The sequence below is a fragment of the Protomyctophum bolini genome, assembly GCF_963924005.1.
Source record: "Protomyctophum bolini genome assembly, chromosome: 12".
Classification (NCBI taxonomy): domain Eukaryota; kingdom Metazoa; phylum Chordata; class Actinopteri; order Myctophiformes; family Myctophidae; genus Protomyctophum; species Protomyctophum bolini.
Window position 1 is genome coordinate 14,507,239 of NC_137873.1, and position 23,360 is coordinate 14,530,598.

General features: G+C 40.7%; 1 protein-coding gene across 1 annotated transcript; it reads left to right on the forward strand.

Moving 5' to 3' along the window:
• The first annotated feature begins 315 nt into the window (after nt 1-315).
• riok1 (RIO kinase 1 (yeast)) lies at nt 316-23,331 on the forward strand. Its single transcript, XM_080778832.1, has 17 exons — nt 316-498; nt 1,109-1,289; nt 2,242-2,320; nt 3,124-3,193; nt 3,634-3,676; nt 3,760-3,852; nt 3,964-4,076; nt 4,231-4,311; nt 4,446-4,532; nt 4,780-4,917; nt 5,667-5,770; nt 6,619-6,725; nt 7,551-7,616; nt 10,314-10,433; nt 10,559-10,612; nt 20,781-20,903; nt 22,923-23,331. The coding sequence occupies exons 1-17, from the start codon at nt 413-415 to the stop codon at nt 23,022-23,024; spliced, it is 1,647 nt and encodes a 548-aa protein (XP_080634958.1). The 5' UTR covers nt 316-412; the 3' UTR covers nt 23,025-23,331.
• Nucleotides 23,332-23,360: the final 29 nt, after the last annotated feature.

The window sequence follows — 23,360 nt, forward strand, 5'->3', positions numbered from 1 at the left end:
TGTTTTAGCAAAGGAAATGAATAGGCCCAGGCCTACTTATTAATACAACTAACTAATAAATACATACATACACATGCCTAAATGTAACATTGACACTGGGAAAGTTCGTTTTAAATGTTGGAGACTTAACTTTCCAATTCAAGGGAATTGTTTTGAATCATTGTGGAATTATAAACTACCGTATATTCATATTCTTGTCAGATTGTAGTTCCACGGTTCACCCAACAGAGGGCAGCGCAGCTCCGCTTTTTGCTCTATTTTGAGCCTCAACAGCAACGCTCTCCGTAACAGGAGGCTGAACCTGGAAGTGTTTACAGCACAAGCACAACACGTTGAGCTCAACGGGTGTGTTGTGTTTTCACATTTATATTGGTTTAAACCTTAATTTAGTTTAATTTGAGTCATACAGAACATGTACCGACATTTACCGGGTTGCGTCATGGTGTCCATGGCTGACGTCATCCCAGGACAGTTTGATGATGCAGATGAATCAGACAGGTCAGTTGAAAAGAATACAATGAAATGTTTTTCTCTGTCTGTCTGTCTGTCTGTCTGTCTGTCTGTCTGTCTGTCTGTCTGTCTGTCTGTCTGTCTGTCTCTCTCTCTTGCACATTTGTTCACTAACATTTTTTTAAGGGGCCTGGGTCTACAGATCCAGTGCAAGTTTTAACAGGGATGGTGGCTGCCAGACTGAGAGTTGAGCATGCTTACTACAAGTTAACAAATAATCTGGAAGGTTTTGTTCATAATTGGGCTGTTGGGGGGGTGTTATGCTTACTAATAGACTAGTGACTTAAGAGCCTGCCAAATGGACCCTATAGGTCTGTAAGTCTGAGACCCCTCTTCCACCAGGGTTGATATATTCCAACTTCCAACCTGAGCTTGTCATCATGAGGAAACAGTTTTCTTTTTTTCTTTTTGGAATAGGGCTTACACGTTGTTTGTTAGTTATTTTGTAAAACGTTTGCGTATAATTGAAGTGTTCTCATATAAACCGTGTGTGTGTGTGTGTGTGTGTGTGTGTGTGTCTGTGTCTGTGTGTGTGTGTGTGTGTGTGTGTGTGTGTGTGTGTGTGTGTGTGTGTGTGTGCGCGTGCGTGCGTGTGTAGTTTGGGCGTGTGTGTCTTAGAGCATCAAGTAAATGGTGTCACACTGCAGCCTCCATCATCCAACCAGCCGGAGGAGGATGACTATGATGAAGATTATGATGATGATGAAGATGAGGACTGGGGTTGGAGTGAAACTCGATTCCACTCCATGAAACCCAACAGAGCGGGTCTGAACACACAGGTCTGATTCATTCATTCATTACTACATTAATTAATTCTTCATTCATTTATTCGTCTGCTTTTGCTTATGTTCATTAGCTTTTCATGGGTACATTGCAATGCATGAAGTCTGTTATTTTGTGGGTGATCATGTGGGGTGGGAGCAGCCAGTTTCAGGAGAGCTTTTGTTTTCTGTTTTTTCCTCGTTTGTGTATGCATGGATGTATTTATTGTATTGTTTTGTCTACTGTATTTGCTGTATTTTGTTGGACCCTCTTGAAAACGAGATGATACATCTCAAGGGGATATCCCTTTCGACAAAGGTTCATATTACTACATTAATTTGTCATTACTACATTAATTAGTCATTTCTACATTCATTGATTACTACATGCATTCATCATTACTTAATTCATTCATGAAACTGGCTAATTTCACGCCTGCAAACCCACTCCTTCACACATTAAACCAGAGTGGTATTTCTTATTTGCAAACAGAGCTGATCTGAAGACGCACAGCTCGCATTCATTCATTCATTCATTACTACATTTGTTCATTCATTCATTCATAAAACAGCTGCTGGTTATGACACAGGTCTGATTCATTCATTACTTTATTAAGCAGCATTTATTAATTCAGATACATCTGTTCATCAAAAGGAAAATGTTCAATGAAGCATTTCAATGTTGAACGTCGCTCAAATCGTTTCTGATCCAACCAAGGAACAGTAACTGAATGTGTTATGATGTATTTTATTGATTGATTGATTAGTCAGTCAAAGCTCTAAACGGCACATGTACAGTAACACTTGGGCTAAAAGGTAACACAAAAAAGTCCCGGGGACTTGTTTCCCATGTGGTCCTATGTATGTGTGTGTAAATATGTATTTCATTTTTATGCTTGCATTTATCATTATGTCACTCTTGTTTAAAAAACAAAAGCCTCTAATAATTAATTAATTGTCTTTATTTCAGAAACCCTCCATCAATGCTGGGAGGTCATCAACTCCAAACGACAAAGCTCTCAGGAAATATGAACATAAGATCAACCTGGGTAAAACTCCACTCAAACTAAATACTATTACGGTACAATACATATATATATATATTTTATAATATCAACCTGGGTAGACCTCCAATCAAATTAAATAATACTAAAATAAATGTTATTATAGTCCCTTTAACATGTGCTAATCCACTAGTAATGTTATCGTCTCTGTTGGGCGGAAACCTGATGTCCAAAACAGTTTTTCAATTTCAAAGCATCAAAAATAGCAGATCTGCAAGCTTGAAATGTGGTGTGAAAAAGCTCAAGAATGCTTTTGTGTGACATTGTAGTATCATCAAGTAGGTCTGCCCGACAGCAATGATAATGTTCCAGTCCGGTGTCCACTAATAATAGTCAGATGAAAACACATGGTTTATTATAGTGATGTAATGGTGCGTTCACACGGGCAGACGCAAAGACGCAGACTAACACCTCCAGGAGAAGCTACATGCATTATTGCTTCTTTTCATCGTCATGTCGCTGGCTTCCATTGACAATGAATGGTAGACTATCTTTGCATCTGCCGCAGCAATGCAGCATTAGCCATTTCTCTCAACTTGTCCTTTAATAGACATACTTTACAGTAATGACTTGTCTCTAAATGGACATACTTTAATGTTAGACTTGTCTCTAAATATAATAGACATACTTTACAGTAATGACTTGTCTCTAAATAGACATAGTTTAATGTAAGACATGTCACTAAATGGACATAGTTTACAGTACTGTTAGACATGCCTCTTACAGTAGTAACATCTCTTGTTATCCTTGCTGTATTCTGACTGTTGTATGACTGTTTTGTGTTGTAGATAAACTGAACTATGCAGACTCGGTCATCAACAAAGTGAAAGCGATGCAGAGACAGAGAGAAGCTGACACGTACGTATTACGATTCTGTGCTTCACACGTACATACATCATAAGCTATGTGTTTGTGTCATGGTGGGTGTACAATGGGGAAGGTTCAGGGGGAGGGATTCAATATCAGATTAATAGAATGTGCTTTAAGGTACAAGTGCGTCATGTTTGTCACACTAGAGATAATGTATTTCCTAGTAATGTTATTAAATATTATCTCTGTCGAGTGGAAAACTCATATGTCCAAAACTGTTACTTTTCAGGATTCAAATTCAAATGCAGCAGAACTACAAGATCGAAAGGTGCCGCTTCACGCCACATTTCGAGCTTGTGGATCTGCTTCATTTGATGCTTTTGTGTTACGCTGTAGTAGTGGGATCACGTAGTAGTAGTAGCAAAAAAAGCCTGACAGTGACAATATATTTCCTAGATTAATGATCATGTGTGGTTTCTTGTGTGCAGGTATCGAGTGAAAGACAAATCGGACCGAGCCACAGTGGAGCAGGTAGAGTACAACAGGAACACTAGGTTTTAAAATGAGAAAATAATAATATTCTCAAGCTATTTGTTGTGTTTGCTGTCTTATAGGTTCTAGATCCACGGACTCGTATGATTCTGTTCAAGATGTTGAATCGTGGAATCATTTCAGAGATCAACGGATGTATCAGCACTGGGAAGGAGGTGTGTGTGTGTGTGTGTGTGTGTGTGTGTGTGTGTGTGTGTGTGTGTGTGTGTGTGTGTGTGTGTGTGGTTTTTTTTAATTAACTGTGTACCATGCTAATGTGTGTGCAGGCTAACGTGTACCATGCTAGTACTGCCACCGGAGAGAGCAGAGCCATCAAGATTTACAAGACATCCATTCTACAGTTTAAAGACAGGGACAAATATGTCAGTGGAGAATTCAGGTGTGTGTGTGTGTTAGTACCATTTTGTTAAAATGGTTATCATGTCTAATAACACATTATTGAAAGATGTCATTTAAAAAGATTGTGTGTGTGTGTGTGTGTGTGTGTGTGTGTGTGTGTGTGTGTGTGTGTGTGTGTGTGTGTGTGATTACAGGTTTCGTCATGGTTACTGTAAAGGTAACCCCAGGAAGATGGTGAGGACCTGGGCAGAGAAAGAAATGAGAAACCTTATCAGGTCTCGCACACACACACACACACACACACACACACACACACACACACACACACACACACACACACACACACACTTACATACATACAACATATGACATAAAACATGTAAACATAATATTTGTATATCTTTCTCAGGCTGCAGACTGCAGGCATTCAGAGTCCAGAGCCTCTCATGTTGAGGAGTCACGTTCTACTGATGACCTTCATCGGCAAGGATGACATGTAAGACAACCAATCACATGTTAGAATGACATGTAAGACAACCAATCACATGTGTTAGAATGACATGTAAGATAACCAATCACATGAATGACAACCAATAGGGCACTAATGGACGACCTAAGACGTCATGTGGCCGATATAAATAGGGGTGCCCCTCACTTCACACAAGTGTGATTATTTTTCTCTTAAAATTAGTTCTGTTGGAGTTATTGATCTTGATGTTGTTAGTTGTGTTGATGTCTTCCAGACCGGCTCCTCTGCTGAAGAACGCGGTTCTGTCCGAGTCGAAGTCCAGAGAACTTTACCTGCAGGTGATCCACTGCATGAGGAGGATGTACCAAGACGCACGCCTGGTCCACGCCGACCTCAGCGAGTTCAACATGTTGTATGTATAATGTTGTCTGTCTATAAGTATATAATGGGATCTCGTAAGTTGAATATTGTCCTGTTATAAACATTCAGGATATTTATTTTTGAATTGGCAAATATTTATATATATGTCCAGACTTTACCTAAAACCCCCATGACAACGCTCCACACGTCCTAGACTTTTCTCCCTTCCCTAAAAACCCCTGGAGAATGATCCACACATCCTATACTCTTATCCCTTCCCTAAAACACACTGTTAGAACTGCAGACTCACGCACAATTTCCAACTGTAGTCTGAAGACGACACAAGCTGTTTGTACCAAAATAGCTAAGGGTCTCATCATGTGCTTATAGACACCTCTCACACAAACTTTAAGTACCGTACCGACCGGGGTACAGTATTTATCTTACAGTAACTAATACAGTAATAGAGTAAAAATCTAAATTACCACCCAGTGCCAGGCTTTTTTCGTATTTACTTCCTTTTAAGTAGTCGCAGAATGTGAAGAATCTCCACTACGATCACACCCCAAACCGCAGCCTTGTGTGTGAAACCATCCATCTGTTCAATAGTTAAGAGTCCATTGAAAATGTAATGGTAGTCGCAGCGTTCTCGCAATTGCTCTAACATGGGAGTGGATGGGAGGCAAGTTTTTGCGACCACGTCACTTCTGGCAAGGCAGTGTATGTTTATTTATTACCCAGCCATTTAACGGTACTCGGGTTGATGCACAGCTTAACACAGCTGATGTCATGCTGTTGTAGGTACCATGAAGGAGATGCCTTCATCATTGATGTCAGCCAGTCAGTGGAACATGACCATCCTCACGCTCTGGAGTTCCTACGGAAAGACTGCAACAATGTCAACGGTAACAACTACTAGTTTATAACCTGTTTTATTAAAACATTACAGCTCTATATTGTAATTGTAAGCATAGAGTGTTTGCTCAATAACAGAGGCCTCCCTGTCTCTCCAGCTCTTTAACACATTTGTAGGTGGTTTTAGTGTTCCAGTTCCAATTTTGTCTGCTCATTTCTTAGTGCCATCACTTCCAATTTCACTTGTTCCATCTGTATTATGTGCAAATTCTCTCTCCTGATTGGATAAAATAGGTATCCCGACCTCAAAGTCAGCTATAATATCAGTAGGGTTGTCCCGATCGGATCGGGTGATTTGGGCGCCGCTCACGTCATTTTCAAATGATCGTAATCGGATCGGGAGCCAAAAAAACGTGATCGGGACATCCCTAGTATCAATATTATATCATGATATTAGACTGGAAATTGTCTGTGATTTGGGATATTGTACTATTGTGATATGGCTATGTGTTCTATAACATTTTAATATTGGATCGGGAAAAATCGGCATCGGCAGATGCTCGAGCAAAAAAACGTGATCAGGACATCCCTATACATCAGTATATAGAGCACTTATTTTAACAAAGAAGTGTCACGTAAACTAGTTTATAACCTGCTAATCTAGTTTATAACCTATTTAACACTACAGAAACTGTAACAACTACTAGTTTATAAGCTGTTAAATTAACCTACTAAACACCACAGTTGAACCCTGCAGACTGCAGCAACGCTTACAATAGTAACAATGGAAAGATTAACAAGCCATAGTTTGTATGACTTTATTCGTTAATTAACTCAGTTAATTAACTAAGTCTAATTCATTCATTTTTCATGATTTATTTATGATTTATTTAAACAGATTTCTTCTTAAAGAACGGAGTGCCCGCCATGACGGTCAGAGAGCTGTTTGAGTTCATCACTGACCCGTCCATCAACTCTGACAATATCAACCAGTACCTGGACAAGGTAACTGACCCCTGACCTTTCACTCTGCAGTCCTTGTAAAAAAATTTTGCAACTGAATGGTTGGAAAATGGAAATGTACTTTGTTTACATAGTACACAGAGTACATGCATAAACTTTCCTTAATGATTATATCTGGTTTCAGTATTAATTTATGATATATTTTCTCTTTTATTAAGATTATTTTTGCACCAGTTTGTATTGGGGTGGGGAGGAGGGGCGGGGCAAGGGTGGCGAGACGTTGAGAACCCCTGGTCTAGACAAACATTAAAAATGCCATTGACAATGAACAGAGTTTAAAGTTTGTTTTGTCTGTCACTGAGCAAATTGGCATATATGTTATGTTATGATATCGCGATGATGTAAGATGATAAGTGTTGGTAAAGCGCACTCACTACACATGGTGTGATTTTACAGTTTATCATAGAGATGGAGAGACAGGGAGACTACTGAACAAACATTCTACATACACTCTAAAATATCACTTACAGAACCTTTACATTACACTGTAATGATGACGAAGGCTCATCTAACGGCCAGGTGGTGATGATGACTCATCACCTATGGAAAATGTTGGGGAGGATACAGACGGACAGATAGATATCCATCCATCCACCATCCATCCATGTATCCATCCACAGAACATGTTAGGTGGAGTTATCTCTCCATCTATGCTAAATAAAAGATATCTGAAATAGCTATTCTTTCTGAGTTAAGTTGTACTGGATTGTGTGGATGTGTGTTTTGCGTTTCATTGTGCTCAACAGGGTTGTGTTGAAATGGGTTGAATTGTGGTTGTATTTACTCATTGGGTTAAATTGTTTGCAGGCGATGTCCATCGCTGTCGACAGAACCTCAGAGGAACGGACCAATCAGGACAGAGTAGATGAGGAGGTGAGGGATAAATACTTTACAACAAATGTTATTACTTGCACAAGCAGAGCGTGCTAACCCCTCCGCGCTAACCCCTATACTGCATAATCATAACCCCTCCCATCCACTCTATGGCCAGATGCAGGATGGGGTGAGCACCTTCAGCCGAAGGCTTACTTTCCCCCCGGATATGCACATTGAGAGATACCAACTGCCATGAGACTGTATAATGCATAACTCTTAACTATAATGCTTTAGGACTCTCTCCCTCAATGCATGGTCCATGGTCTTGTGTGATTATGTACATATTTGTCTGTTGTGTTTCTGTTTAGCTGGTATATTTTATTGTCTTCACCAGGCCGAAGGCATGGCGAGAGAGTATGTTTTGTGTCCATCTGTCCGGCCGTGTACAGCTAATCTCCGGCACCGTTAACCCGGCCGATGCCAAACTTTACACACACACTCCCTGCCACACACTCCCATGCCAACGATGAACCTCTGCCCCAACTTTTCCAGAACGGCCTGTTATAGCGCCACCAGGAGGCCGACTTTTGTAAAACATGTTTTTATATTACTCCTCCATAATTTGTCCAAAAATCCCGCAAATCGTTACACAGTATCTCTATAGTCATGTGCTCAAGACAGATCTGTCCAATATTTCATATTCCATCCTGATTGGCTAACATTGGCTTTCAAAGTTTGCAGGATTGGCCTGTTTTGAACAAAAAGCCTCAAATCATGAATAATTCAGCGTGCAATTTACGTGAAATCTTTCACAGACTTTTCTACTAGGCTGAGGAATACCCACCCTTTTCACATTGGCCTGTTATAGCACCACCAACAGGTGCATTTTTGCAATACACATTTTTGGAACAAAATGCCTCAAATCATCCAATTAGCCTGTCTCTAAGTCCCACCCAAGCCCGTTGTTGGCCAATACTACATTAGCAACGGTTACTAGGTTAGGATACTCGGTCAAGCTTGCAATGCTGGTCAAAATGGTTAAGCAGTGTCAATACATATATTTGCTGTACAGCATGTGTGGGTTTGTTTTCTTACCTTATGAGCAAATTAGTCCATTCCATGAATTATTTCGCTCCGTTGTGCAGTTTAATAGTATCTATAAAATATAGGCTCTCATTGACTTCCATTGTAACGGGAAACAGCTCTCAAAATCAGTCAGTTAGCACATAAGCGAACACAACAAAAGCTGATTCTGACAGTTTATGACATCAGGAAAACTCATGCCGTCTTATTTTCGTCTTTTGATAGATTTATAAAGTAACTATATTGGTTGGAGATATACAGTGAAGCGGTTCTGGTGTTCCTCGTTTGTAAACAAGTCGCCATGCTGTTTGAGATGCACCCAGCTGCAGTCCCAGACATTTCTCCTAAAGCGTCTCCCTCAAACACGTCCAAAATTGTGTATGGTGTTTGCGACAAGTGGACGAGATCAAATGCATTTGTTTACATCCAACGGTCTGGATGGTAAGCCTACTTCAGGAGTGTGTGTACAGATTTGGACCAATCAGATCGTTTTGTAGGCAAACATGAACTTCTTTCCACACAAACTTGACAGGGTTGCCAAGTCTGCTTATTTCCCGCTACTTTTGGCTTAAGGCTAATAATTAGTACTGTAATACATTACCAAAACATTAATTATCATAGACATAGGCCTACATAGTATTTATAATGATATGCATGCAATATCTTTATTAGGATTATATATGGTCATATTATTGTGTTTGTTTTGGCTTGTTTTTCTTGATTTGGCTTTAAGAGTTGGCTTGTTTTTGGAGGTGGGTTGGCTTATATCTCACACAATGTGGCAACACCGAAGTCAAAACAAAAACATTACAAAGTTGATTTTTATTAAAAAGAAAACCGCATGAGTTTTCCTGATGTTATAAACGGTCATAATCAGCTTAGTGTTCTAAAAGAGTGAGTTTGAGAGTTGTTTCCCTGTTACAATGGAAGTCAATGAGAGCCTATTTTTATAATATGTAGGCTACTATTAAACTGCACAACGGAGCGAAATAATTCATGGAATGGACTAGTTTGCTCATAAGGTAAGAAAACAAACCCACACATGCTGTACAGCAAATATATGTATTGACACTGCTTAACCATTTTGACCAGCATTGCAAGCTTGACCGAGTATCCTAACCTAGTAACCGTTGCTAATGTGGTATTGGCCAACAACGGGCTTGGGTGGGACTTAGCGACAGGCTAATTGCCATCCAAGGCGTAAGAAGAAATGACACCCTTTTCACATTGGCTTATAATAGCGCCACCAGGGCAGTTCAGGTTGTGGCCTCCTGGTGGCGCTATTATAATCCAATGAGACCTGTGAGGGGCACTTTTTCTAGTTTTTTCATCAGATTATGCTGCTGTAACACCTCAATATCCCTTTGGGGATAATAAAGCATCTCATCTCTCGTCTCATCTCAAACTTTGCAATCATTATTACTCTGTCTGTCTGTGTCTCCTACACTGTCTCCCTCTCAGCTGTCCTAACTGTCTGTCTCTCTAATAAGTGTTGTTTGCAGGTGTTTAAGGAGCCCTATACTACATTCACTGTGTTTTCATGTTCCGGTGTTTAAGAAGGCTTACATTCACTATGTTCTCATGTTCCGGTGTTTAAGAAGGCTTACATTCACTGTGTTTTCATGTGCAGGTGTTTAAGAAGGCTTACATTCACTGTGTTTTCATGTGCAGGTGTTTAAGAAGGCTTACATTCCCAGGACGCTGACGGAGGTCAGCCACTTTGAGAGAGACGTTGAGCTGATGAACCAGAGAACTGAAGAGGAGGCGTCGATCAACGTCCAGAATGATAATGTAAACACAGCGCGATATATTTAATAATATTAATATGTTAACTATGTCAATTATGTTTAATGATATGTTTAGTTACGTTTAGTGATATGTTAATATGTTTAATGATGACTTGGTGTTTTGTGTAGATTCTGTACCAGACAGTGACGGGAATGAAGAAGGATCTTTCAGGTGTACAGACGGTAAAACAATATATTAATGCTGTCACGCCCTTTGACCATGGAATGAACGATGAAGAGACAGTGTTCTGGATACTGGAGGCTTTTATTTTATGCCGATGTGGATGGCTTGAAGCCTACGTCAAACTGACGAAAACACAAATAAACCATGATTAACATGAGTAACAAAATTAAACACATAACGAAATAAATAATAACATACCAAACAAATGCTCAAAACAAACGCCATTTACCTCACTGGCTGCCCATAGCTTCAAAGGGCATGAGGAAGGGAACCGTATACTGCATCATAAAAAACCAGGACTGTAAAGAAACATAATAAACAAAAACGATCAATAAACCTTGTAATGTTTTGTAATGTGGAACTCAAATGTTGACAAATAATAGAATGACATGACACCAAAATAACAAAACGAACCTTGCATTGTGACACGCTCTGCACGCTAAACAGCGACTGCTCCGTCTCAAACATTAACCTGTCTGACAGGCGGAAACGCCATGATTGTTCTGAGGCTGTGAGTCTACGCTGTGAGTCTACGCCCTATATATTGACGTAACGGAAATGGGCGTCATAAGTGAACTTGAAGCCTGGTCATTATAACCATAGTTTACATAGTAAATAGATAATATAGAAAATAGTAAATAGACAATATAGAAAATATGGCAGCCAAACTCCCACCAAATCAGAAATTTGATTTTCCAGAATAAAGCATTTCTGATTTAGACCCTAGTCTGCTTCCACTAGTACCACAATCTTGTGTACTGGTCTGTCCAGATAAACTGGTTTGTTATTCCGTTTTCCCTGTTGATCCAAGGTTGAATCTCCGATTAGAAGTTTGACCTTCCTGACTGTGCCGTCAGGGCTAGGATAGACTTCGGTGACTCTTGCCACCTTCCAATGATTCCTGGGAGAGTTCTCCTCCTTTAAGATGACAATGTCATTGATTTTAGTGTTTCTCTTGTCCTTCTGCCATACGTGTCTTTGTTGCAAATTGAGGAGATATTCTCCTTTCCATCTTGTCCAAAACTCATTAGTCATGAACTGTACTTGGCGCCATCTTTTGCGTAGATATACGTCCTGACTGATGAATTGACCTGGAGGAGGCATGATGATACTGGATTTCATGGTGAGTATATGATTAGGGGTGAGTGGTTCGAGACTGGTCGGATCATTTAAGTGTTCTGTCGTTAATGGTCTGCTGTTTACGATTGCCATAACTTCATATAAGAAGGTCCTTAATGAAGTACAGTCGAGTCGTTGGGGTGATTTGTCAAGAATGGCTGTTAGAACACTTCTGATGGTTCGGATCTGTCTCTCCCATACGCCTCCCATGTGACTGGAAGAAGGAAAGTTCAGGATGAACTCACAGCCGTATTCTTTTAACTGTTCCTTATTCAGATCCTTCATTGCATCCATGAACTCTCTTTTTGCACCAACAAAATTGGTGCCCTGATCACATCTCAATTGTCTGACATTACCACGTATGGCAATGAACGTGCGTAAAGCGTTAATAAAGGCATCTGTGGTAAGATCATCCAGCATTTCAATGTGTATGGCACGACAACACATACATGTGAACAGTAAACCGTATCTTTTTAGCTCCTTTCTCGCTTCTTTCACATGGAAAGGGCCAAAGCAATCAATGCCACAATAAGTAAAGGGCGGGGTCATTTCCATTCTTTCTTCTGGCAAATCTGCCATCTTTGGTTCCTGAGTGGTTCTTCTGTACCTTCTGCATTTTGTACATCTGTAGATGTGAGAGGCAACTGCATTGCTGCATCCAGTGATCCAGATGCCACTGGATCTTAATTCGTTCATAGTTATACCTCTTCCTTGATGCTGTACCTTCTCATGATAATGTTTGATAAGTAAAGCAGAGATATGACTTTTCTTGGGTAGAATACAAGGATGTTTAACATGAGGATGGAGAGAGGACCTGGTCAACCGCCCTCCAACCCTGAGAACACCATATTCATCAATAAATGGAGATAATTTGTGCAACTTGTTTCCTTCTGTCTTGAGCCCTTTGCCTTGATTAACATCTTGGATTTCGGTGCTGAATCCATCCCTTTGTGCCAACTTGATTATGAACAGTTCCGCTTCTTGCCGTTGCTCGATACTTGTGGCTCCATCTGAGAGTGTGAGACCCTTGATTCTTCGAGCATGGCGTTTCAGACAGGCGATGGCTTTGACAGCTCTTTTCCAATCAGAGAACTTATTCAACCGGTCGAGCAACGTCCTTACTTCCTTTGCCTCTGTCTTATATACTTGGGCCTTGCGAAGTTCTGGATCGTCAGTGATCTCTTCCAACATGGTTTCTCCTTTGGGTAGCTCTCTTTTCCACAAGAAGTCTGGGCCAGTGAACCAATCTGAAGCAATAAGCTGATCAGCAGTTAAGCCTCTAGATGCATGATCTGCAGGGTTCATTTCGGATTGGATGAAGTGCCACTGCTTTGGATCTGTAAGAGACTTGATTCTTTGGATTCTGTTGGCAACAAATACATGGAATCGTCTTGCATCATTGTTTATGTAACCAAGGACAACCTTCGAGTCTGTCCAAAAGTATTCTGTCAGACTGTCGATCTCGAGCTCATTCCTGAGCATAACACTGATCCTTGCTGAGACAACTGCAGCAGATAACTCAAGTCGTGGTATGGTGGTTATCTTGGTAGGAGCGACACGGGCTTTCCCCATAACTAGTGAGCAATGGACGTCTCCATTGGTGTTGATAGCTCTGAGGTAAGTACATTCCCCATAACCAGTTACACTGGCGTCTGAGAAGTGGTGAAGCTCATACTGCTGTACAGTGAAATCTGCTGGAACAAAGCATCTCTTGATCTTAATAGAAGACAGTGTCTTAAGGTCTTGTAGCCAACATTCCCATTGGGTTCTGAGCTCTTCTGGGAGTGGATCGTCCCAATCAAGTTTCTCTCTACACATTTGCTGTAAGATCTGTTTACCCAGGAGGATAAAAGGTGCTACAAAGCCCAAGGGATCATAGACAGAGGCTACCGTAGAAAGAATACCTCTTCTGGTCAATGGATATGTTTGGATCGTGACTCGAAACTGAAAGTCATCAGAAGACAGGCACCACTGAACGCCAAGAGCCCTCTCCATAAGTGGTTCTCCAAGGTCCATATCCAAGTCTTTGACGCTTTCTGCACATTCCTCCTTTGGGATAGATGTCAATACTTTTGTGCTGTTTGAGACAAATTTGTGCAGTCGGAGTTGACCTGTGCGACAAAGTGCTCTTGCTTCTTGTATGAGCTTGATTGCCTCTGCTTCAGTTGAGACACTCACGAGCCCATCGTCGACATAGAAGTTTCTTTGTATGAATTTCACTGTGGATGGGTCGAACTGCTCCTGACCGTTGGCTGCAAGATGCTTGAGACCAAAGTTGGCACAGCCCGGAGAAGAAGCTGCCCCGAAAAGATGAACCTTCATTTTGTAAACTGATGGTGGAGAATTAAGTTTGCCCTCCTCCCACCATAAGAATCTTAAGTAATCTTGGTCTTCAGGTTTGACGTGGAACTGATGAAACATTCGTTCCACGTCACACATAAGGGCTATAGGGCCTTTGCGAAACCGACAAAGGACTCCCACCAAGGAGTTAGTAAGCTCTGGCCCAGTGAGAAGGTGGTCGTTCAAGGAGGTGTCTCTGTATCTTGCCGAGCAATCAAAAACCACACGTATTTTACCAGGCTTCTTGGGATGATATACGCCATGGTGTGGTATGTACCAGGATGGGTGATTGTCTATATGCTCCTTAGGGACCTTCTCTGCATCGCCATGAGCTATTATGTTCTCCATGAATTTTACATAGTCGTCATAGTATTTCTGATTTCTTCTGAACTTCCTTTCCAGGCTATTGAGGCGTTGAACGGCACATATCTTGTTATTCGGGAGGTTTGGACGCTCCTTCTTAAACGGTAGAGGCATTTCGTAATGACCATCTGGTTTCTGGTTTATCTCACTCTTCAATTTTGACAAGAAAAGAAGATCCTCTTGAGAGACCATCACATCGTCGTTATCTCTTTCGTTAAAATCAGATTCAAGGACCTTGAGTATGTCATTTGGAGCAATAATTTCTTTGATTTGGTTCTTACAAAGATAATGCACCTCTCTCTTAATGTTTGCTGTTGGGGGTGTGTCAGGGATTACTTCCTTTATACATATGCGATGACTCATGCCAATAGCGTCGCTGTAGTATTCCCCTGGTTCTCCATAACTTATCACACTCCACCCCAAGTCTGTTCTTTGTGCATAGGGACAATTGTCCTCACCACACACCTCTTTAGGCATGAGGGCCTGTGGGCAATTATACCCGATCAACATAGCGATTTCACAGTCTTGATATGGTGCAATCTGACCAGACAGATGCCTCAGATGTGGCCATGACATAACGGTTTCTGGGGTTGGGATATGAGACCGGTTGGCTGGAATAAATTCACGGGTGTATGTGGTGGGTACAGTGATTTTCTTGTTTGAAAAGAAACCCCTTATTTGTATGCCCTTAAGTCTCTTGCACGGTACAGTTGTCCCCTTAGAGGACATGGTGGACAACTTCAAAGTAACCGGTTCTGCAGGAGTGTTCAACATATGTGCTACCTCTTCGAGGATAAAAGAACAGTCACTTTGTGAATCGAGCATTGCATAAACCAGAACTTCCTTGGGGTCAGTCAGTGTAGATACATATACTGGCACAATTGAGGAAGTTTGAGCATTGCTCTCATGTTGAACGACACTGTTAGAGATCTTTGTAACTGTTGGGATTGATATTGCCTGTGACCTTGTCTCCTTATTGTAATTTGATTCTCTCCTGGGTTGCATACTGAAGTTGTCGTCGTGAATGCAGGTTGGGTGACGTTTATTGCATCTTTCACATGTCATTCTGTGGCCACACCCCTTTGATTGATGACCAGAGTTCAAACAGGCAAAACAAAGATTTTCATTTCGAATGTACTTGATTCTGTCAGAAAGTGGCTTTGCTATGAATGCACGACAGTTATAAAGACCATGTCCCGGTTTATTACATAGGTGGCATGTGTTAGACTGTTGGTTTTCAGTGGTAGTTGTAGTGAATATCTTTGCAGTTGGATTCTTGACCTTGCTACGGTTGTCATTGCCACGGTTGTCATTGCCGCGGTTGTCATTGCCGCGGTTGTCATATTCTCTTTGTTTCAGTGCTGTGTATGAGGTGATTGGATTGCAGGCGATGTTGGCTTCGAGGTTGAGGTAGGTGACAAAGTAGCTGAATTTGGGAAACTGTCCATGTTGTAGTTGATAAGTGGTGGCTGAGCGGTTCCATCCGGTCAGTAACCAGTCTGGCAGTTTTATGGCAAGTACTTGATTCTCCATGGGATCGTTTAATATGCGTAAGTGACTGTTGTGAATAATGGCTGTCTCACAACTCCTTAGATAGTCTACAAACTTCCTTAACTCTGTACCATCCTTCTGGTTAATCTTTGGCCAACTGTGTAATTTATCCCTGTAAGCTTTAGCAATAATAAAAGGATCCCCATATCTTTCATCCAATAAGCCCCATGCTGCAAAATAGGATTCATCAGTGTCCAACAAAAAGTACCCATCAATAGCCTCTTTGGCTGCCCCTCCAATATATTTCTGCAAAAAGAAAATCTTTTCTACTGTGGGGATATTCTTTCTGTCTATTAGAGTGTGAAATGAGGTTTTCCAAATGTTGAACTTGAGAGGATCTCCATAAAACACAGTAGGCTCTGGGATGGGAAGTCTGTTGGATGACATTGCTTGGGCTAGTCCTTGGATTATTTGGTCATTGTGATTTACATGTTGTCTTTCAGGTGGTGATGGTTGGTGCTGTGAAGACTGCCAATGCCCCTGGGTTGCGTCATGAAGATGTAGTTTGGCCTTGGTGGCATTTGCCTTCTTCAGCGCCTCCAAGTGGTCAATCTTGCCTTGTAGCTCCTCCATAGCCCGTTTCCTTGCATCATTTTCCTTTTCTAGTTTCATTAAGCTTTGCCGGTGACTTTCTTGTTCAGACATTATTTTTAGGAAAGCTTGAGTAGCTGTAAACTCTACGTTTGTTTGTACCTGGGAGTTATCAGGGTATTGCCGGTGAATTTCTGGTGCATAGTTTGACATTTTTTGAAAGGCTTGTGGAGCTGCAAAGTCTAGGTTGGTTTGTTCACCCGTTTGTGCATTTGAAACGGCCTGGGATTTATCAGAGTGAATTGAATGATGGCTGGTTGTTAGAGAGCCACTGATGCTGGTATCAAACACAGAGCTCACGTCGGGCCATTTTAGCCCTTCTTTCCCTTGGCCGTGAGCTACTGCATTTGCAATTACATTTGTCGTCACCTGATTGGCTTTATCCACTCTGCGACGCATGTCGCTTGGTGGCATTTCAACTGCCCGGTATTTGTTATAAATGTCATTCAATTCATCCATGTCTTTTTCCATAGCCTTTCTATACTTCTGCAAGTCATCATCAGGAATGTTATTTATCACACCTTTCTTTGTTCTTTTTGCCTGGATTTTCCAGTGCTCATAAACACATTGAGAATTATACAACCAACTATCAATTTTTTCATCTTGTAAGGCTTTTCCTTTTTCTGTAAGAGTGCGTTCTCTTCGTCCTCTACGAGGAGGATCGGGAGAACCATAAGGATCCGTTTCTGCATCCTTATACGATTTGTCTGTTACTGTTGCTTGAATGGGTTCTGGTTCTATAACTGGTTCCTCTACTGGTGCTGGTTCGAATAGTGTTTGCTCATTTGATGTGGCAGTGGCTTCCCCTTTGGCCGACATCTTAGCTCACACACGTATAACCTTACACTTAAAAACCAATTAAAAACCCATTTTCAACAGTTCCATGAATTTAATTAAACATTAATGCAGTGAAACCCAAGTCAAAAATAAAACCAACACATAAAACACAGTTCCCTCGAAACCTGTTTGTTTGTAATGTGATTTCCTTCTTCAGTTTCCTTGTGCAAAAAATGTCTTTAAAGTGTCTTGTGGTTCGCACTTAGCAGCACAGTTCAATTGTCCGTCAGAACGAATAAAGTGTCATGTGTGCGTATGCGATTACCTGTCGTAGTCGACAATGATCGTGTCCTTGATCAAGCCTGGATCTTTAGTCTGTATGGATGCATTTAGCGTATTTCACCAGGCAGGCAGGCAGCAGCTGATGTGACGCCGGCCGCGTCGCGGTTCTCTACGGCCCAGCGGGGCCCGCTCGCGGTGGCTGACGTCTGCTGGACCCGTCGCTTACGAGCGACCCGGGGCTGCCGTGGGTGAAGTCGTCTGTGGCTGTGGCATTGAGTTTGACTGTCACGCCCTTTGACCATGGAATGAACGATGAAGAGACAGTGTTCTGGATACTGGAGGCTTTTATTTTATGCCGATGTGGATGGCTTGAAGCCTACGTCAAACTGACGAAAACACAAATAAACCATGATTAACATGAGTAACAAAATTAAACACATAACGAAATAAATAATAACATACCAAACAAATGCTCAAAACAAACGCCATTTACCTCACTGGCTGCCCATAGCTTCAAAGGGCATGAGGAAGGGAACCGTATACTGCATCATAAAAAACCAGGACTGTAAAGAAACATAATAAACAAAAACGATCAATAAACCTTGTAATGTTTTGTAATGTGGAACTCAAATGTTGACAAATAATAGAATGACATGACACCAAAATAACAAAACGAACCTTGCATTGTGACACGCTCTGCACGCTAAACAGCGACTGCTCCGTCTCAAACATTAACCTGTCTGACAGGCGGAAACGCCATGATTGTTCTGAGGCTGTGAGTCTACGCTGTGAGTCTACGCCCTATATATTGACGTAACGGAAATGGGCGTCATAAGTGAACTTGAAGCCTGGTCATTATAACCATAGTTTACATAGTAAATAGATAATATAGAAAATAGTAAATAGACAATATAGAAAATATGGCAGCCAAAAATGCTATTACTACTACTAGTACAATTATAATTACTAACACTGTTTTAGTACCACTAGAGGTCTTCACAGTTCATCCAAACCAAAAAGAACCGACAATAGCCTGGGTTGTATGACAATAGACCTGTATAGTTTCTGTGTTTTATTTTGGTCAATCAGCTCTGGGTTTGTTTAGAGCAGGGGTTCACAAACCCTTTAGTCTCTCCGGGACCCAAATTAGTGAAAGTAGCAGATCTACAAGCTCACAACGCTTTGTTGTGAGCTTGTAGATCAGCTCTTTTCATTTCTTCTTAAAGCGCAAATAACATGCATTTTAAAACTGCTTTTAATATTTAATATCATATTGTCTATGTCCCTCAAAGTTATTTCTAATGGTTTGAGCCTCGATCACCACTCTGATATAACCAGTCCTTGTCATTTCTTTCTGGACTTTGAAAGTTACATTTGTGGAATGTATTTTAGAAAAATGTTTGTTCGTAAATCTAGTGTGGTTGCCGCAGTGGCTTACATATGCCCCTCCCACTAATATTGCCAGCCAATTACAATTTCAAGTCACACCTTAGATCATGTGTAAGTAATTCGGAGGGGATTTAACCCCCAAAATTCATGTTTTTGCGACAAACGGTTACATGTTCTCGCATCAACTTGGTTGATTAAACCACCCCGGACATGTGATTCAAATTTGGGATGGATTGGACATTCCCTTCGTGATTTATGGCATTTTTTGTGATATAGGCCCCTCCTACTAACTTCGGACGACGATTACGGCCGAACGATACGCACTATCAAAATTCTGCAGTTCGTGTTTTAATTGGATGGGTCCAGAGATCACGTGTACAGATTTTTGTGAGATTTGGAAAACATCTGTAGGAGGAAAAGCAAAAAGTGTGTTTTGGACAAAATTCAAAATGGCGGGAAATCTATCATGGCGGAAATGGTGGAGATACGTCATGACCCAAGGAATCCAGGGAAATAATTATTTTGATTTTACGACCTACGGTTCAAGAGTTATAAGCCAAAACGTAAAGTTCTAGCGCCACCATGAGGCCGACCGATAAAATTATAAATTTATAGGTTAAATAAATTTAGTGATAAGTATGAATTTATCCTCCAGTTTTGTAACTATAGTGCTCACAGTCTCTGAGGAAAAAATACTTGAATGTGAATTTTTGCATTTTACCATTCATGTCAATGGGAAAGTTTAATTCACTAATAAATTCATATCAATTAAACTACACAACATTTCTCTGAAAGCACACGATTCCCGGTCAATTTGACATATGGCTCAAGTGCGTACAGTCAAAACTGTGGGAGGTATAATGCGGCAAACTTTGTCTTACTCCAGTAAAATAATAATACGGAATAAAGTGTCACAGTAACTAGAGTCTGGTTGCCCTTTGGACAACCACACTAATAATAATAAAGTGTTACAGTTACTAGAGTCTGGTTGCAACCACACTAATTATCTAAAAAGAAACAAAAAGGGGTATTTACTCATTCATGACCCACACTAACATGATATGTAGTGTTAGTGTCTCTTACTGTAGGCTGCCTGTGTAGCTGCTTGATGCCATTATGGAGTGCATGTACTGCACTCCATAATACGTTCACACAAGCAGATGCAAAGATACACAGAAGATTTGCGCTTTGTATCTGTGTTGCTCACACGGTCATTGGTGTCATCAAGCGTGTTGGAGGATGCCGATTTCCAGAAGTGTCACTGAAATAATCACAGTAAAGCACAACCTCGAGTGGAATATTGCGATTACACAACAGTTACCCTTAAAAAAACCATGTCAACTAATTTCATTGTAACTAAGACATCCGATAGAAAACCATAATTTTGAATGCCAGATTTAGCCACTACGGCCACAAATATCCCATGCAAACTGCTAGCCTCTCAGCCGACTCTGCTCAGTCTTAAGCAGAGTTGTAGAACAAATCAATTTGATTGGTTCGTGCTTACAAACCTTTTGCATCTGGAAGTTGAACACATTCTATTGCAATTATTAGGTTTGCCAGGCCCATATGATACATGACAGTCGGAGTCTGTTCTGTAATATCTCAGAATTAATTTCACAGGTCCAATTAGGGTTCGGGTCTATCGTTCGGAAACGAGAAAGAAATGTGGGTCCTGGTCTGTCATTTTGGGGCCGTGAAGAGCTCCATGAGTTACTGCTACTACTTCTAAACAGAGTGACATTTACCTTTTAGGTTCCTGCCCTCCTGGAGCAGAGTGGAGGCGAGGATGACGATGGTGACAGTTCCACTGATGAGGAGGATGAAGAGCAGAGACACGTCAAAGGGGAAGAAGGAGAGAGCCTATTGGACAGAAAGGTTGGCTTTGATCTTCACTTTATCACTTTGGTATATCATATTCATATATCGTTACTGTCAGGCAGAAACCTCCATATTTCATCTTTTCGTAAATGTAAGGTCCTAATCATTGTACAAGATGATAAATAATTTTGAGGGTTTGTCCCTCAAAATAGACAAAGTAAATAATGTCTAATAGCCTTAAAGACTTTAATGTTTGGATGAGCAGGCTAACTATAAGCTGCTTTGGGAAGCATACGGCATACCGGGTTATGAATTACAACTTCCCAGATAACCTCCGAACTAGAAGCTAATAAATCGTGGAGACTCCGGTGGAGGAGATGCTAGCAATGTACTCGGGTAAAAGTACTCAAGTCGAATTACTATATGGTAAAGGGTTGTAATCCTTTACACACCATATGTATATTTAAACTTTATATTTAATGTTATAAGGTTAAACTGATAAACTATAATCTTATATAAATTAACCTTTTACAGATAAATACTTTAGGGTAAAGGCAATACTTTAAGGAGAAGAGTATAAGATAGCATATTACTTACAACCAGAATGACGTGACGCAATAAACAGAGACACAGCCAGATCAGCGAAGGCTTTTCAAAGGATTATATTCGCCATTAATATTTTCCGGGGAGCAGAATGGATTTACAGAGACAGCATCTTGAAAAGTCTCCCCCGGACGAAGTCCGGGATTACATTATATATGGCATGAAAACATAACAATCAGAATGGACCTAGGAAACAATTCACTTTGGGTTCATAGGCTAATAAAATGGAATATTGGCGACCCCTATGGCTGGGGAGGACCACTAAGTTGACGTGTCACCAAAGAGATTCTATATAAAGAGGCGACACTCTCAAATATTTGGAATCACCACTAGATGGCGCATCGGTAGCGCTTTGACGTCATCACACCAAGATGGCGGCGGGAGAGAATAATCTTAGAAGTGGAATAGAATGACTTCAAGAGAGAGAGCTCCCGGTGAGCATTTGCGAACGCACCCATGTTTTTTAGAGCAACCGGAAGTTGCGTCATCACACCAATATGGCGGAGGCACTGGGCGCTGGTTGTTACTATGGGGTTTAATGAGAGTGTCGCCTCTTTATATAGAATCTCTTTGGTGTCACTTCATATGATGAATGTGAAGTGCACAATTTGAGTTCAGAGGTTATCAAACAGTGAGTTACAGCGGCCCCTTTTGGACGGGAGTATGATGATGAAGACTATAATAACATGGAAAATGATTCTTTCATTCACCAAACACAAAATATCCATCACAAGAGCGGCGCACAAAAGGAGTTGCTATTTTCACTATCTTAAAATGTTTTTTAAGTAAGAAAAAAGAGTTTTGGACATGCAAGGTTTCCACCCGACAGCATCGATATTGAACCATGTTAATGTTGATTGTGAATATATTGAAACACGTTAGTATTCACGTTAGTGTATTGAACCATCTTAACACCTACAGTATGATGCTAAAAACTTGTATTGTTGTCCTCTCAATTAAAATGTGGCGTGCCTCGGACGTGTATACACGTCTTTTGGTCCTTTTTAATGATATAAAACGGGATCGCTGTAATCCATTTTTTGACAGCTCATGTTGCTAGGCAATGCCTTTCACAGAGCTCCTAGACATGTTTTGTGCATGCGCGCAACCGTTCATTTCCTTATTTACAGGCCGACAAATGTTGCTCTCATCCCTAAATCTACGGCTCTCTCCATGGTTTTGATCAGAATGCTGATGTTCTGTCCTAATTTGTGACTTAACCAAGCATCTCGTTTGGAATAGTAACGCTTCTAAAGAGAGATCAGACTTGACAGCGTGAGGTAGTAATTGAACATTTCACCTTCCGGTTTTGGAGGGAAATGGAAGGCAGGGCTTTTCAGAGTAAAATCTGCCCATCTGCTTGGCACCTTTATTCTGAAGATCTCTGGCAGCGTCATAAGTGTTAATACAAAATAAAAACATCTAAATATAATCAGCATTTTAATTTATTCTCTGTTTGATTGTCTCTTTTAGGAAAGAAAGAAGATTTCAAAAGAAACCCAGAGGGAAAAGAGAAAGAGCAAAATTCCCAAACACGTCAAGAAAAGAAAAGAGAAAGTGAAGAAAGTAAAGTGATGTGGTTTGATAATGATATGAACACAACATATTTAATCATTTTGAACCCTGCCATCCATATACATTATGGAGGAAACATTCGCCAGAAACAGCCAATCAAACCAAAACAGCTTGTAGATTGGCTGTCTCTGGAGAAGGTATAAGTTGTTTAACATTATTACAACAGAGGGTGATGTGTTTTAACAGGAATCAGTTTGTCAAGCGTCACTGGTATGACGATGGCATGGTAAACTCTCCATGCAGCAATGTCATTATAGAACAGTTGCAATAATATACATATAAAAACTAAATAAACATATTGTTGCTGTCCGTCAGAAGCCTGATCTATTATTATAT

Bases quoted from the DNA above. Each gene is read 5' to 3' on its own strand.
- riok1 (XM_080778832.1), top strand. From the start codon at position 413: ATGTACCGACATTTACCGGGTTGCGTCATGGTGTCCATGGCTGACGTC. The intron at 1,290-2,241 runs GTCTGATTCATT...TCTTTATTTCAG, and splicing joins GAGCGGGTCTGAACACACAG to AAACCCTCCATCAATGCTGG. The intron at 4,312-4,445 runs GTCTCGCACACA...TATCTTTCTCAG, and splicing joins GAAATGAGAAACCTTATCAG to GCTGCAGACTGCAGGCATTC.